General features: G+C 35.5%; 2 protein-coding genes across 2 annotated transcripts; both read right to left on the minus strand.

Moving 5' to 3' along the window:
* Positions 1 to 3,051: 3,051 nt before the first annotated feature.
* Positions 3,052 to 4,643, minus strand: LOC107794542 (F-box protein CPR1-like). Its single transcript, XM_016617041.1, has 2 exons — positions 4,633 to 4,643; positions 3,052 to 3,820 (listed from the first exon to the last, which is right to left on the minus strand). Exons 1-2 carry the CDS (start codon positions 4,641 to 4,643, stop codon positions 3,052 to 3,054), a joined length of 780 nt encoding a protein of 259 aa, XP_016472527.1.
* Positions 4,644 to 5,180: 537 nt separating this feature from the next.
* Positions 5,181 to 8,450, minus strand: LOC107794539 (uncharacterized). Its single transcript, XM_016617038.2, has 5 exons — positions 8,230 to 8,450; positions 7,940 to 8,063; positions 6,906 to 7,146; positions 5,559 to 5,684; positions 5,181 to 5,429 (listed from the first exon to the last, which is right to left on the minus strand). The coding sequence occupies exons 1-5, from the start codon at positions 8,304 to 8,306 to the stop codon at positions 5,308 to 5,310; spliced, it is 690 nt and encodes a 229-aa protein (XP_016472524.1). The 5' UTR covers positions 8,307 to 8,450; the 3' UTR covers positions 5,181 to 5,307.
* Between the last annotated feature and the right edge of the window lie 6,988 nt (positions 8,451 to 15,438).

Consider the following 15,438-nt stretch of genomic DNA (forward strand, 5'->3'; position numbering starts at 1 on the left):
AATCATACAACTTTGCAAATAAACAGCTCCTTCTTTTTCTAAGATCTTCAAACAATGTATGTGCCTCCTATTTCTCAGTAGAACCCGTTAGAGCCATGAACTCGAAACTAAGTTCTGGATCCCATACACAAAGAATCGCTGCATTTAAGGTTATGGTGACACATAAGAAATTAACACCAGGATCAAATGGAAATCGATTCAAAATATGGTGATCATTGAATCCCCCCGTAGATTCCCCATGCTCATCATCAGACAGCATTTCATTTGAAAACATGTCACTTCTTGGGATGCCGTCCTCATTCTCCATAAACAATTTATCAAGACATAGGTCCTCAATAGTCGCAGGCTCCACGAGAAATTCAGCAAGATACATGTCTTCAAAAGTCTCAAATTCAATTTTCTGTTGGCCGTGATCAAGAGAAGGTGCAGTAACGTACCTCACTGGCATATCTCTTTTGGGACTTTTAGCAAACAGTTGGGCTTCGCTGCTTTCAGGACATGTAGCTTCTTCCGCGATCATTTCAATTGAGGCAGCTGATTGAGCCTTCGGAAATAATGTTGGGCAGCAGCTATTTAACATTTCATCGATCACCTGGACCTCCTCAGATTCTCTATCCTCTAAATTAGGTTGCAACTCAAACGGAAGGGCTGGTGCAGCCAAAAGCTTCTTAGATTCAACACATAAAATCACAGTAAAAGGAAATGGAGCAATCTCACAGGGCACAAACTGATCTCGTTCAACAAGAGGAACGAGGAGTGCTTCATCGCATGTAAAATGGCAATGCAGATCAGGTTCGTCACTCTGGGAAATTTCGTCGAACACCTTGTCTTCGACTGGTGCGCACTTCTCTCCGCCAGTTAAACTAGAGTTGGGATCATGTATATCAGGTACTTGAAGGTTTGTGAATGAACCTAAGGAGCAAGGAGGATGAATGTTGGAGTTTGTTGTTGGAACCGAAGAACCTTCAACGATTACAATAGGGAAAACTCCAGTAGACAGTGCATCGAATGCTTGTTTCGTCTTGTTGGCTGGTCCGAAAGCAGATTCAAGCCCATAGAAAGTCAAAATATATTGCAGATCAGCAATTGTCGTTTTGGAAAATGCAGAAGAAACTTCTCCTTAAAATGGCTCTAATCACAGAATTATTTGTTGCGAAACAGCCAATCAAACCAAGCGAGGGCATCGCCGTCTAGGTAGAAGGAAGGAAGAGGCAGCCAGTCCTTCTTGGAGAAGCCAAGGTATGTGAAGTACAACTCGGCCCGAAAAATCCAGTGCTCCGGGTTGCCGTCGCCTCTGAATCTAGGTAGACACATCGCCACCGTTGGAGTCCGATGGATAAAAGCACTAATATAACAACCCAGAAGATACACCAAACAACTTATTATATTAACTCAATAATAATTGGAATTACAAAGCAAAAGCTAATGATAGTAAGGACAGTGTTACTGAAAATCTAAGAATAAAGGAGGTAAGAAATAGACTGATATAGAATTAGGGATGAGAGAAGTATAGAAGAGAGCATAGATGACACAAAAGAGCTAACACTTACAACTTCAGCATAAAATGTACTACGTCTTCTACTGTATTTATAATTTTCTGGCGCTGAACTTTCACACACTGTGAACCTGCCTACTCTCAAAATGGGTCCCACACATAGTTTTTCAAATTTCCAGATATGTCCTCCATCGAGTCACTCACTGAGTTCACAACACAATTCCTGCCAGCAATCTGGCCCGAAGGAGTCAAAACAGTGGAAGTACTGAATTTATGCTGATGCTAAGGAGCTTAAGATTCTGGACAATGATTTTATTCCAGATATCATCTTTCAGGAAAAGGCGATAAGAAAGGAACAGGCCTTTTTTCTGTAGTACATTAAACCCAAGCTCGCAATTTCAAGTAAACCTGTCAACAAGACCTCGAGAGTTATAAACCCCTTATAGATCTCAACACTTCTCCAGCTATAATAGGGTATTGGAAATGTTATTAAATAACCCTATAGAATATGTTCTACTCTATTTTGGACTCAAATTGGGTCATGCCACGCAGTGTTATCAAAGGCGCGTTTAAGCCCTGAAACGAGACTCAAAACATGTTGAGCACTTCGCCTCGCTTAGCGGACGCTTCATTGTTGTCATTAAGGCTCTAAGGCATACTTTTCATTGCCAATGAGCGTAATCCTGAAGAGGTGACACTAAACAATTGATATTTCACTTTATCGTAAATTTTCTTCAATTTCATTGTCCATATATTTGGTATTCATGCTTATAGATATTAGTTTTGGACGACACATACATATTTATAGTTTTTATCCATTTGCGTCTTTCTTCATTAAAGCTTACGCTTTATTTGCGCTTTGTGAGCCCCAATAGACCTTAGAACTTTTTTACGCTTTTTGCCTTTGATAACACTGATGCCACGTAGAGTTAGAAAAGCCTATGAAGGTTGCTTATGAAGAGTGATGGAACCACAGATGTTTTGATGAAATCTCAACTCTGAACCACTCTTTAAAAGCTAGACGGAGACTTAATTTATTTAGCTGCAGCAACCTAACCTCTATAAACAGCATTGATACTCTTTTGGACTTTCTTAGCTCCCTGAATCTAGTATAGTTTCTTTTGATGTATTGGAGCTAGCAATCTCTCTTTTGTACCTTTTTAATCCTCTTGATGCCTATCAATGAAACATCTTACTTCTTTTTTAAAAAAAAACAATAAGACTTAACCATGCCAGAAACTAACCTAGCTGTTGTCCTGCCCTGCCTTTTATAACTTCGTTTAAGACAACAAGCATCTATGTCCTCAAGCTTGAACTTTGAAAACCAATATACTACAAGCTAATCACTTTTGCTCAAGTATATACTTAATATAATAAAAAGGAACAAGAACTCCACGCGATATAAGAAAAATATGATGTATAGATTCATATATATTCAGTGTTTTTGTTCTATATATGACAAAAAAGAAATGCAAAAAGAGAACACCAACTAATAAAATATACTTGGGGGAAATGGGTAAGGCAAGAACTCTTACAAGTTAACGATTACATGATTGTCAGTCTTCTTGGTTAACAAGTCCCTGATCAGCTGTCGACAAGGGATTAACGAGGCTTTCGATAAAGATTTCTGCCTGAAAACAGCTCTTAGGTTTAGTAATCTCTGGTTGTCTGATAACTCTGATTGAATCATCCTTTGGATTGTATATCATGAAAACTGACCGATATAAAAGTAAAATTTCACCCTTATCTAGCTGGCAAAACAGCGGGGAAAATGACAAGGAACAGCGTGGATAATAGTCATACTTCCCAGGATCATCAGGACAGTTAATGGCGAACATCTTTGTCCAAGATGGTTTAACTCCGTAATCTTTCATAAGCCACACATCAGAATGACTTCCCTCATAGTTACAAAGCACAACAAGATCACCTCCCAAAATTCCCAGCATTAAATCAAATTTACCTTTTCCATAATTGGGTTGCTCCACCTCACCCCATGTCTCATATGCTAAATCAAAAGAAATGATGTTGCAACGATTTCCGTCATCGTACTCATAAAAATGAATTATGGTGCAGCCATATTCGCTATTGTAGGCACGAGCAGTAGCAGATTTAGTCCAATAAAGCTTCCCCTTGACAAACTTAGCTGAACAATCTATCAAAGAGCTTCCCTGAAAATCCTTGACCGATCTCCAAGAATCAGTCTTCAAACTGTAAACCTTGATCTTGGTCTTAAATGAAGCATAATCATCTCGATAATCATCAAAGATATTGAAAATCACCACTAGTTTATAATCGTCGTGTAACTCATCATATCCAAAACCATATCTAAAATATGTAGAGCAAAACCACTTCGATCTAACTCCTGAGTCGGGCAATTCTTCGACTTCCTAATTGATGGGTTCCATATATATAAATTAACTCCTGAACTAGGCAATTTATTTGTAATCTTCATTGGTTTGTTCGAGTTTTCCTTATTGGCTAGGCAAATCAATCCATCGGCAGTATCACACCACCTAGTAAGGGAATTTTTCATGGGATAATCCATTTCAGATGCCTCAGTAATTGGGTCGTAAATTAAGGAATATAGTGGAAAGTCCTTGAGATTGCATATGAAGTTTAAAATAACCCTATGGTGGTTGTATTCTTTGTCAACATGAACGGAGATGGGTTTTTATGAATTCAGAGCTCGAAATTAGAGAAAGCCATGGTTTTTATGATCTTGACGCTGCGTAAACTCAGAATGTTTTGTGCACCAAACTACTTTTGATTTCGGCTTAATTCATAAAATTTTAGATTGCTTTAGTTTTAAGTCAATTGTCATACAAGAATATTAATATTTCTAGGATTTTCATTTGCTAGCTAAAATTAGCAAATTTTGATATAACATCAACTTTTTGCAATTCTCATGTTAGGAAATAATAGATCAAAATAGCAACATTAACTTTCATAATTACCTACTTTAATTAAAAAAGATATTTATGATTCTTTGTGGTGCTTATCCTAATTAACTCTACTGTAATGTACATACTCTTAAAATACATTGCTTCTTGTTGGTATTGTTTGATTGACAGTATATTAGGAGAAGTCAAAAGTAAATAAATGAATGAACAAAAGAACGTAGAAGATAATGTACGAACCTTGATGACATTAGCTATTAGCATTCATCATTGTATCACTCAAGGCAACTGGAAAATATATGAAAAACTAGAAATCTCAAAGCTATATACATAAAGCAAAAGTAAAATAAAAAAGGTAATGTGAAGTAATAAATTTTCATTTGGAATAAACTAGTACTATTTTACTTTTGCACTAACTTATGAAAATATACTCACTTTTTATTTCTTCAAATGTAAACAAGAAAAGCCATAAAACAAGGACAAACTGAAGGAATCAGTTGATTTAAATTGGTGGATCTATGCTTTATTAAGGGAAAAACATAAATTGCCCCCTAAACTTGCTGGAAAAAGCCATTTACATCCCTTTACTTTACGGGCAACCTATCATCCCTATTCTTTTCTGAAGTGGAACTAATACTGCTAGTTTTTTCACATATCTATAAAGAAATTTGTTAAAATTATTAAAGACATCTTTTTACGTAATAAAGTATATTCACAAAAGCATACACTGCTCTACTTCAAGCATGCAATTTGAAGTTCACATCCTTAACTATATAGGCAAAAGAATGTGACAAGAGATTATTTTTGTATTGCATCATTACATCAAACAACATGCCATTTTTGGTGTCAACTGCCAATGTATTACACAGATATTTGCAATAATCCTTCTTCTCTAAGCAATAATAGTAATCTAAATCAGTGCCATTCCAATCCCCCTAAAGTTGTAGAACCCATTCCTTCCCATACTTCATTACACCCCACTTCTTCATTATCAACACCTTCCATGTTGCAATCCCACCAGCCACCTCCATTGGCATCTGAAAACACGAAAAAATAAAACATAATTTTCCTTTTTATGATGAGAACTTGCACTTGAAAAGTGCAATAATATGTTCTAGCTGAAGAAACACTTTGATGAAATATTATTTAGATTTGAGTGGACTTACAATGATTGAAGAGGGTACTAGGTTTCTCAATGTTATCGATCATTCTCACTTTTCGTCTACGCTTTTCTGCTGAACCTTCTCCAAGAACTGCCAAAACTTTTCGAGCAGATTGGTTTCCGCTGCTACCTAGTAAACCATAAAAACTGTCAGGGCTAAACCACAAGAACTCGTTGATGATTTCCAGAGAATGCGAGATAATTGTCTGCATTATATCCCACATTCTATATGTTCCATGAAATCCAAGAACATGTAAAATATTACTATGGCAGAACTCAAATGCAAATGAAACTGGATTAACCAGATAATAGTTCTACTGAGCATAGGAACTAAATTAGATGGTATTTATTTCTCAAGAAAGCCAATACACCACGCGCTAGTAACCAGATAAAAGTTTTGTGTCAATTCCAGTAAGCAACCTGGCTTGAAGGAGTAAAAACCAGGTAGTTGATTCTGAATACCTTCATTCCCAATCCTTATCCACTCAGTGAGTAACAACACTAAAAGGGTCCTCAAATTTTTAGAATCTACTGGACTTTCATCTGCTTTTGGGAAGTGCTGGACTACCACTGTTTTTAAGGGGCTCAAGAAATGGACAATGATCTTATTCAAGGCATCAATGTATCATCTTTCAGGAAAATGCCAGAAGAAAAACAATAGGCATTTTTCTCCATGTAGCCGAGATTAAGCTCAAACTCTCAATTTCAAGCAACGCTGTCAACAGAACTCAAGAGGAATAATCCGTTAGGCCCTTCTAGAGCTCAACACTTCTCCAAGTACAACTGTGTATTGGAAATCTTATTCCATACTAAATATCGAATAAGTAATACTCCCTCCGTTTCAATTTATGTGAACCCATTTGACTGGGCACGGAGTTTAAGAAAAAAGAGAAAACTTTTAAACTTGTGGCGTAAAATGAGTCACATATTTTGTGTGGCTATAAATCATTGCGTAAAGCTAAATTGTTTCCAAATAGGGAAAGAGGTCATTCTTTTTGGCACGGACTAAAAAGGAAATAGATTCACATAAATTGAAATGGAGGGAGTAGCATCTTTATACATAGAGAAGCAATATCAACTAACAGACGATTGCATTGTGATTCAGAACCTGAAGCTTTATAGCATGAGAAGCAAGGTCAAGTGACACAAGAAGCCAGCTGATTAGTTCTTGTTTTACCGCGCATGTATGTTAGTTACAGAAATAAAGATTAGATACTCAGTAATTAAGCTAACCAAATAAAAATATATATATCAAGGCAATCTCATGAAATCCTAATTCATCAAGAATATATGATTAGCACAACAAACTTGTGAACAGCTGAACTGATTCATTTCTGAAAGAATGACTAACCTTCAATAAGACCTCTTTTTCTTGATGTTCTGACATCATCTGTGCTACAAACTGAAACCTCACCACAATCATTAGGAGCAGAAACATCTTGGTTCCCTTTCATGGTGTTCTTGTATTGTTCAAAAATAGCATCAAGAGCACACGGAATTCCTGTTTCTCCATCTTTCCCGCGGTTGATTTGTCCATTAATGGACTTACTTGTGACTTTGCTACTTGCTGGCACTGAGATTTTCTTATTTCCCTGCAAAAGTTTAGTTCCCGTTTACACTTATATCTAATAAGATAAGTTATTCTACAAGTAGAGAAATTACACACCCTGATATAGAGAACCTATAATGACTTCTACAGGCTGCTCAGGAATACAGTTGCATGTTCCAATTACTAATGCAAACGATAGAACTCTTCTTATTGTAGTTATATAGAACAAAGATGATATAAATGACAGAAGTTAAAACCAAACAAAAGTTAAATAGATCATTTTCAATATTTTCCATTAGTAGAAGCCAGTAGCATTCATCACCCCTTCCTATTATATTCTCAAGTCTTCAGGTGTTCCAAAAGAGAAATTTAGCTCAGATCAACCAACCAAATTTAGTCCATCATTTAAAGGCATCAAGTGCACCTCCGCAAACGAAGTTCAGAATCAAGAAGGGTTCATAAACAAAGGAAGTGTATAACTGGGGCTGCTACATACATTTTTAAAATCTTTGCTTTTAACTTTCTACACGCGCGAGCGCACACATATAGTCCGAGCCTGAAACGATGGATGCATGTGCACCCACCGCTTATATGTTGTACTGGCCTACAAGTTCTACAAATCAGTTACAATGTGAAATCTTGAAGTAAAGGCAAAAAACAGGAAACACAAGTTTCTGTCTTCAAATGTTTTGACATTTTTCTTGAGTCCCAAAGATTGGCTACTAATAAAAAGACTACAAGTAGTTAACAAAAATGCATTTCAAAAGCCTAAATTCCTTCTTCTTTTTTTCTAGCATTTCATGAACACCGAAACTAAAATAATTTAGCTTTCTTACTGGAACTACTCCGGGCAAAACAGGACTTTTGTGCAATTTTTTGCTGAGGAAGTCAGATAAAGAAATGCTTGAACCCTTTTGATTGGTAGCTTTGCTTTCCACTTTCTTCTCGCAACCAGTAGACCTTAAGTAAATCACAAAAAAAAAAAAAAAAAAAAAAAGATAAACCCCAGATTCAGAAGTACACTCAGAAAGCTAAAAAGAGAGATTTAACAAGAAAATGAAATTTCTTCTTAGAACTTAAAATTAATCAGCAAAATGAAAACCCAAAAGTTAAATTCTTTTCTTACTGATTTGAAGAACGAAAGAGGAAAGTTGAAGCAATTGAACGCTGCCCTAATGGTCGTATTGAAGGTTGGTTTTTCATATTCTTCGCCGATTTGCTTTTTGGTTTTGCGATTTTGGGGCCAGTTTGTTTGGGAGTTTTTCGCCAAAAAATTGGCGCAAAATATTTGAAAATTTCGCCAAAACGAGAATGAACAGTAGGACACCCAATTTAATTCTTGCAAAATAGGAGGAACCAAAAAAGAATTTAAGAAAGTGTTGTAACAAAAAGGTTGATGGGGTGAGAGAGGCTTGAACTCTAGACCTCAGGATATCTCAGAAGCTATGCGACCTACGCGCTAGCCAACTGCGCCACCACCCCGGTTATTATTAAATGATTCTATAATACAAATTATCAATGGTTGAAATCAAACTTATATAATTAACATAATTATGGGGAACTTTTTAAAAAAACACGAAAAACTATTACTCCTGCTGTTTTAATATGTGTGAACTTATTTGATTGAACACAAAATTTAAGACATCAATAAAAACTTTTGAAAGTTATGATTTTAAACATATATGTCATAGTATTTGTACGACTATAAGAGCTTTTCATTAAGGATAAAATTAAAAAATTTAAGTCAAATTATTTTTAAATTTAGAAAGTGGTTATTCTATTTTAAATAGACTAGAAATGAAATAGGTTCACACATACGGAAATTGATGGAGCAATAAGTATGAGGCATTTTTGTTCAAATTTTATTTTCCCATTAACAAGTGGCTATTTCTCATTACATTTTAAATAATGGCTAGTATTAATAAGTCGTCCAAAAAATAACTATCCCACCCAATTTTTACTGAAGATAGAGGGCCAAGATACTCGATCCAAAAAAACGTTATGGGGGCAAGTGTATAGATAACTGCTTTGAGGGCCCTTATTTAATGAATAGTTAAAGTTTATAATTGTTTAAAGTTTAATCGCTTCAAAATTAACTTCAGACTCACGGCTTTAGGTATATGAGATCTGAAGTTAGGTATATTACTCGTGCAGTTCGAACTTCATACATATAGGTCTGAAGTTAAGCTTATCAGTACTGTTCATCGACATGTGTGTCTTCTTTCTTCTTCTTTTTTTGACAAACTACATTCAAAAATTGACAAGTAATATTCACGCACCTACACATGCTCATATGCAATTACCATACTTAGTTTGTTTTTTTTATTTTATCTTCTTGAGCCATCAAATTATATATAATAGTCACAAAGTCACATCTGAATATAGAAGTACAAAATTTCTCTTCACGTACAAGTTATTGCATGTGTTTCTGTTTGGTTGTTTATTAATGGCAAGTTAGTGTACATCAAATCAAGGTGACGGATGCTGGAAAATTTTCACTAGCAGAAAGCAACTGGGATTTTGCTTTTGTTTCTTAGCTACCCTTGATTATATATAAAAATATTTAAATGGTAAAGGATAGACAGTCTCTACATTAGCTGTAATTTTCTAAGTAGCATTTTTGGAAATCAAATTTGAGAGATTTCTTATGCAAGAGGACAATCTAAAAAATCCAGTCATCGTTTTTTTTTCGTCTCATCGTTACCTACTTTATCTTTACTTTAAAAGTGTTAGGATTACCATATTAGACAAGTGAATCCTGAGATTATTAGTCCTAGGATTATATATAATATTAATTAGGATAACTTTGTCCACGAACCAAACATCCCTTAGTATACGATATAGCTGTTTATATATATAAAAGAGGTAGTAACATATAACCATTAATTTACCTAGTTATTTACATTATGGAGTTTGACATAATTTTCTTGATATCTGAATTTGGAACTTATCTTGTCAGTTGTCAATCAATCCCTCAATTACCCCACATAGATGAGATTGAAAATGACTTTCCAAAAAAATCGCATGTATTAACATGGCCTTATAAGAATGTCTATTAGTCGATTCAAAAAAAAGGGTTAACTTTGCAAATATAAAATACTAGAGGGGCAACAGAGGAACCTGAAAAAGAATACTATATATATATAGCTCCTAAGTGAGAAAGCTTTACAACTCTTTAATATCCATAGTAATCATATACTGTAATTATATAAATTTGAACTGCTTCTTGATTTCTTAAATATTCCTCCATTATATTTTCCAACTTGGAGTTCCACTTGGTTCATGGATATTGTTCTCCCTCGTGTTGGTTGGTTTAATTTTTCTTGGTTATTCTTCAATTTGCTTGCTTTGAGCCGAGAGTCTATCAATATTAATTTCTCTGCATGTACAAGGTAGGGGTAAAGCTACTTACACAATACACGTTGTACTTCTCAAATCTCACGTGTTGTTGTTGTTGTGTTGTATTCTTCAGTTTTTATATATCATGGCAAAAACAACCAGAAACTGCATAAAATTACAACCTCATCTTCTTGTTGCTACTCATGAATTCTCCTATGATCATCTCAGCTGCTCGAAATGTAAGAATCCTTCAAGTTCATCCCAAACAATCAACTAATGAATTTTTTCAAGCGGGTTCAAATTTGAAAGAAGTAATAAGAAATTCTCCATCAAAGGGTGTTCAATATATGTTATATACCTCTAAAGACTAATATTTTATTTATATATACAGTGTAATTTTCCGACGAAGGGTGGTCAATTGGCCACCCTTACAAGAATGTAGCTTCGCCCTTGTAGGTGTGTATACCTTGAAAATGATTATATAAATAATTTTGCACCTTAAACACAAAAAAACTTTTGGGGCACTAATTGAACAAAATAGTGGTGCCCACGTTAAAATTCTAGGTCCGCCTCGCCCCCACACACCCTTTAATTTCTTTTTCTTTTTAATTGTCAGATATGTAATGAATTTAACGTGCATGTGTATGTGTTTTTAATATATAATCTTATTATTATGGAACACAAGGGATGTTAAATGAATTTCATGTCTTCTGATCTGAAAATTTGATGAATCAACCGAAGGCAGTGATTCAGAGAGGAAAAGGTTGAGCCACACCTAAATAGAGTGATATCAGATCTCTTTGCAAGACTCATGTGTTTAACTTTTAGTCCTTTTCTCTTCAAAATAATACTACTTCAATATGGATTTTTGCATTTGTCTTGTCAAAGAGGTGGGCCAGATACAAAGAAACAGGTTATCAGAAGGACAAAAAGTTTGAATTGATACAATTCCATAAGTAGTGTTAAACCAAATCATCATGAGTCCAAGCTGCAAAATTATGCTAATAATTTTATGCAATTATGTTTTTCTTATTCAGAATACATATTTGACATATATCTTGTATAACAACTTTATTACTTACAAAATTATAGTACATGCCAATAGTTATTACTAGTAATCATGAGGTTATGAGTTGAAACACCTTAAGAAAATCTTATATATGCACAAAAGAAAAATGGAGAATACAACAGAAACATGTCTTAAATTCTAGTGACTGCATTTTAAAATGGGTGGTTTGCACAAATAAGACATTTTGGTGCCGCTCTTGATTTTTTGACCTCGTTCGTCTTCTAGGCAGAACAACATGTTTAACAAGTGTTGTTCTTCGCTTGCCTCGAGGGCAACACTCTAAAATTATAGTAACATATTATCAGAACCCAAAAATTTTACCACATGCGTCGTGATGGCACTTAATCTCTAAGGCTAGGTAAGCCGATTTCAGTTACATTTTTTTAAAGCCATTTTTTTTTTAATTAAATAAGTAATCAAAACTAACAGCGGAACAAATATAAAAAATACAACCTCTCAAAACTGGTAGTACTGAGCCACGAACTCTAACTGAATACATGGGATGATCACGAAGACCGAATATACAATACTGTTTGATTCAAAATTAACAGTACAATGAAATAAAAAGACTCCAAGGGACTACGACGACCAAGCAACTCTACCTTGAATCCTTATGATCCCGCTTTAACTCTGCTCAAGTCCGATATCTCCAATACCTGGCTCTGCACAAAAATGTGCAGAAGTGTAGTATGAGTAAGACAATAAAACAACCCATGATATGCACAATAAGACAATAAAATCACCATTTAATATCGCTTAATAATTAATAAATATAATTACACACGGTTAAATCAAGTTCTTCAATTAAATATCTTTCACATATAATTCTAACGAATAAAACTCTTTTTCAAATATATTTTCGTCGAATTAATATTTTTCAAATATAATTCTTTCATATAATTCTTCTTGAATAAAAATCCTTTCAAATAAATATTTTGAATATAATTTTTTCGATTAAAGAGTCACCATGTGACACCTCATTTCAAAATCATAAAAATACGGGTCTCAGTCCATTTTCATATTTTTCATAAACACGGGTCTCAACCCATTTTTCATATTTTCACGGCACCTCGTGCCCATAATTAAATCATCATATTTTTCCGGCACCTCGTGCCCTCATTTCATATCACAACTGCATGGACAATTCACGTGCCAAATATCATTATCATTTCATCACATCACCTCGTGCCAACATTTTATATTACAACTGCACGGACAATTCACGTGCCAAATATCCTCATTATTTACTCACGGCACCTCGTGCCCACATTTTATTTTATAATCCGCCTGGCAATAGCCACAGGCTCTCAATTTCAACATAAATCATATTGTTATCAATTTACCAATAACAAGACAAATTGCACAAGGTATAAAAATAAACACAAGAAAATCATAACATCACATGAAAATCATCAACGCCACAACCCCCACATCATCACATATCGTCCAGACAATATCAATAGCCACCCTTATCGCTCCTATTGCCATCCTTATCGCTCCTATAGCCACCCTTATCGCTCCGCCCAGACAATATTCCAACAACACAATAATAGTGAAATGCCACCCTTATACCCACATAATATCAACGGTGAAATGCCACCCTTATCTCCTTAAAATAATAATTCACACAACACAATAATTTACACGGTAACATAATAAAATCAATTCACATTATAGTTTGCCCAATGGCCACAACAAATTTCAAGGATATAACAAAATCAATTAATTTCACAACAAATAGCCAAAAGCTCCACACAATGTGTACAACATCCAAAAATAACCAATAGAGATAGAAATTACTCAACATAAAGCAAAGTCTTCATTAAATTTAAATTTTTAATAATTATATAAATACCTCATCTTAAGCTCGTTTAATTAATTATTTACAGAGAAAAAATCCATAATGTAATTAAATTACAATAATTATCAAACCAACAAATTCACGAATTACATAAATAATCAAGTAACAATCACATCAAATTGTCATATAACAACAGATTCAACAACAACAAGGATTTAGGCGTGGCAAACAGATGATTTAATACTTATCCACGATTACCCAATTTACTACACAATAATGCCTAAGACTTTAATTCAATAAAAATTTGTACATATAAGCCCGAGTACGTACTCTTCACCTCGCGTACACGGCTTTTCACATTTCACAAATGGCACATAAGACTCGATGCCTAAGGGGTAATTCCCCCACTCGAGGTTAAGCAAGACACTTACCTTTTTGAAGTTAGGCCGATATTCCAAAATAGTCTTCTTTCTTGAATTGACCTCCGGACAGCTCAAATCTATCCAAATTAATTGCACAACCTCATTAAAATTCATCGGAAACAATTCCGGATAATAATACGTCGACTTAAAAATTTATTCCAAAAAGTCAATAAAAGTCAACGCGGGACCCGCCCCTCGGAACCCGACATAATTTTCATGAAATCCGAACACCCATTCCGATACGAGTTCAACGATAGCAATTTTATCGAATTCCAATAATAACTCGACCTTCAAATCTTAATTTTTTGTTTTTGGAAGATTTTACAAAAATCTTGATTTTCCTCCATCAAATCCGAATTAAATGATGGATTCAAAGGCATAATCATGGAAATTAATCAAAAATGGATAAGAAACACTTACCCCAAACACCCACACAAGAATCTCTCCAAAAATCGCCTTCCACCGAGCTCCCAATTTGATTTTGTGTTATGAGCTCAAACCCCCATTTTTGGGACTTTTAATTCTGCCCAGGCGTCAAAGCATCGCGATCGAGGAAGAACGAATACGATCGCGTAGAAGGAAAGTGGCTACTACCCAAAAGGTGTTACGCGATCTCGGACAGAGTTGTGCGATCGCGAAGAAGGAAAATCTGGTGCCCACGAATTGAGCTACGCGAACGCGTAAAGAAGCAGGCGAACGCGAAAGAGGGAAAGGCATACGTACGCGTTCACGAACAGAAGAATGCGAACGCGTAGAGGAAATGATCACCAGTCCCCAGCTCACAGTTTCTACTACGCGAATGCGAATGTGGAGCTGCGAACGCGAAGAAGGGAAAGGCAGACCTTCGCGATCGCGGATGGAGGCTCGCGAATGCATAGAACAAATAATTCCTCCTACACAATAACACTTCGCAAACACGAAGGAGATGACGTGATCGCAATGAAAGAAACCAGATGACATATTCAGCAGTTCAAAAATAGAAGAAAATGGCCCGTAGCCCATCCGAAACACACTCGAGGCCCCCGGGACCCGTCCAATCATACAAACCAGTCTCATAACATAACACAAACTTGTTCGAGACCTCAAGTCATATCAAATAACATCGAAATTATGAATCGCACCCTAATTCAAACTTAATGAACTTCGAAACTTTAACTTCTACAATCGATGCCGAAACGTACAAATCACGTCCGATTGTCCTCAAATTTTGCACACAAGTCATAATTGACATTATGGACCTACTCCAACTTCCAGAATCGGATTCCGGCCCTGATATCAAAAAGTTCACTTCCGGTCCAAATCTCCAAAAATTTGACTTTCACCATTTCAAGCCTAAATCAGCTACAGACCTCAGATTCACAGTCCGGACACGTTCCTAAGTCTAAAATCACCCAATGGAGCTAACAGAACCGACGGAACTCCATTCCGAAGTCGTCTTTACACAGTTTGGACTACAGTTAAAATCCTAAGACTTAAGCTTCCGTTTTAGGGACCGAGTGTCCCAAATCACTCTGAATCATCCGGTAACTGAATTCAACCATGCACGCAAGTCAATACACGTAATACGAAGCTGCTCAAGTCCTTATGCCACCGAACGAGACTTAAATTCTCGAAACGACAAGTCAAGTCGTTACATTCTTCACCTCTTAAACAAACGTTCATCCTCGAACGTGCTAAGAATTATTCTGAGGTTACCAAATTGAT

This window comes from Nicotiana tabacum, chromosome 15 (genome assembly GCF_000715075.1).
Source record: "Nicotiana tabacum cultivar K326 chromosome 15, ASM71507v2, whole genome shotgun sequence".
NCBI classification, from domain to species: Eukaryota; Viridiplantae; Streptophyta; class Magnoliopsida; order Solanales; family Solanaceae; genus Nicotiana; species Nicotiana tabacum.

Bases quoted from the DNA above. Each gene is read 5' to 3' on its own strand.
- LOC107794539 (XM_016617038.2), bottom strand. From the start codon at position 8,306: ATGAAAAACCAACCTTCAATACGACCATTAGGGCAGCGTTCAATTGCT. The intron at 8,064-8,229 runs GTAAGAAAAGAA...GATTTACTTAAG, and splicing joins CTCTTTCGTTCTTCAAATCA to GTCTACTGGTTGCGAGAAGA. The intron at 5,685-6,905 runs GTTAGTCATTCT...ATGGTTTACTAG, and splicing joins AAAAAGAGGTCTTATTGAAG to GTAGCAGCGGAAACCAATCT.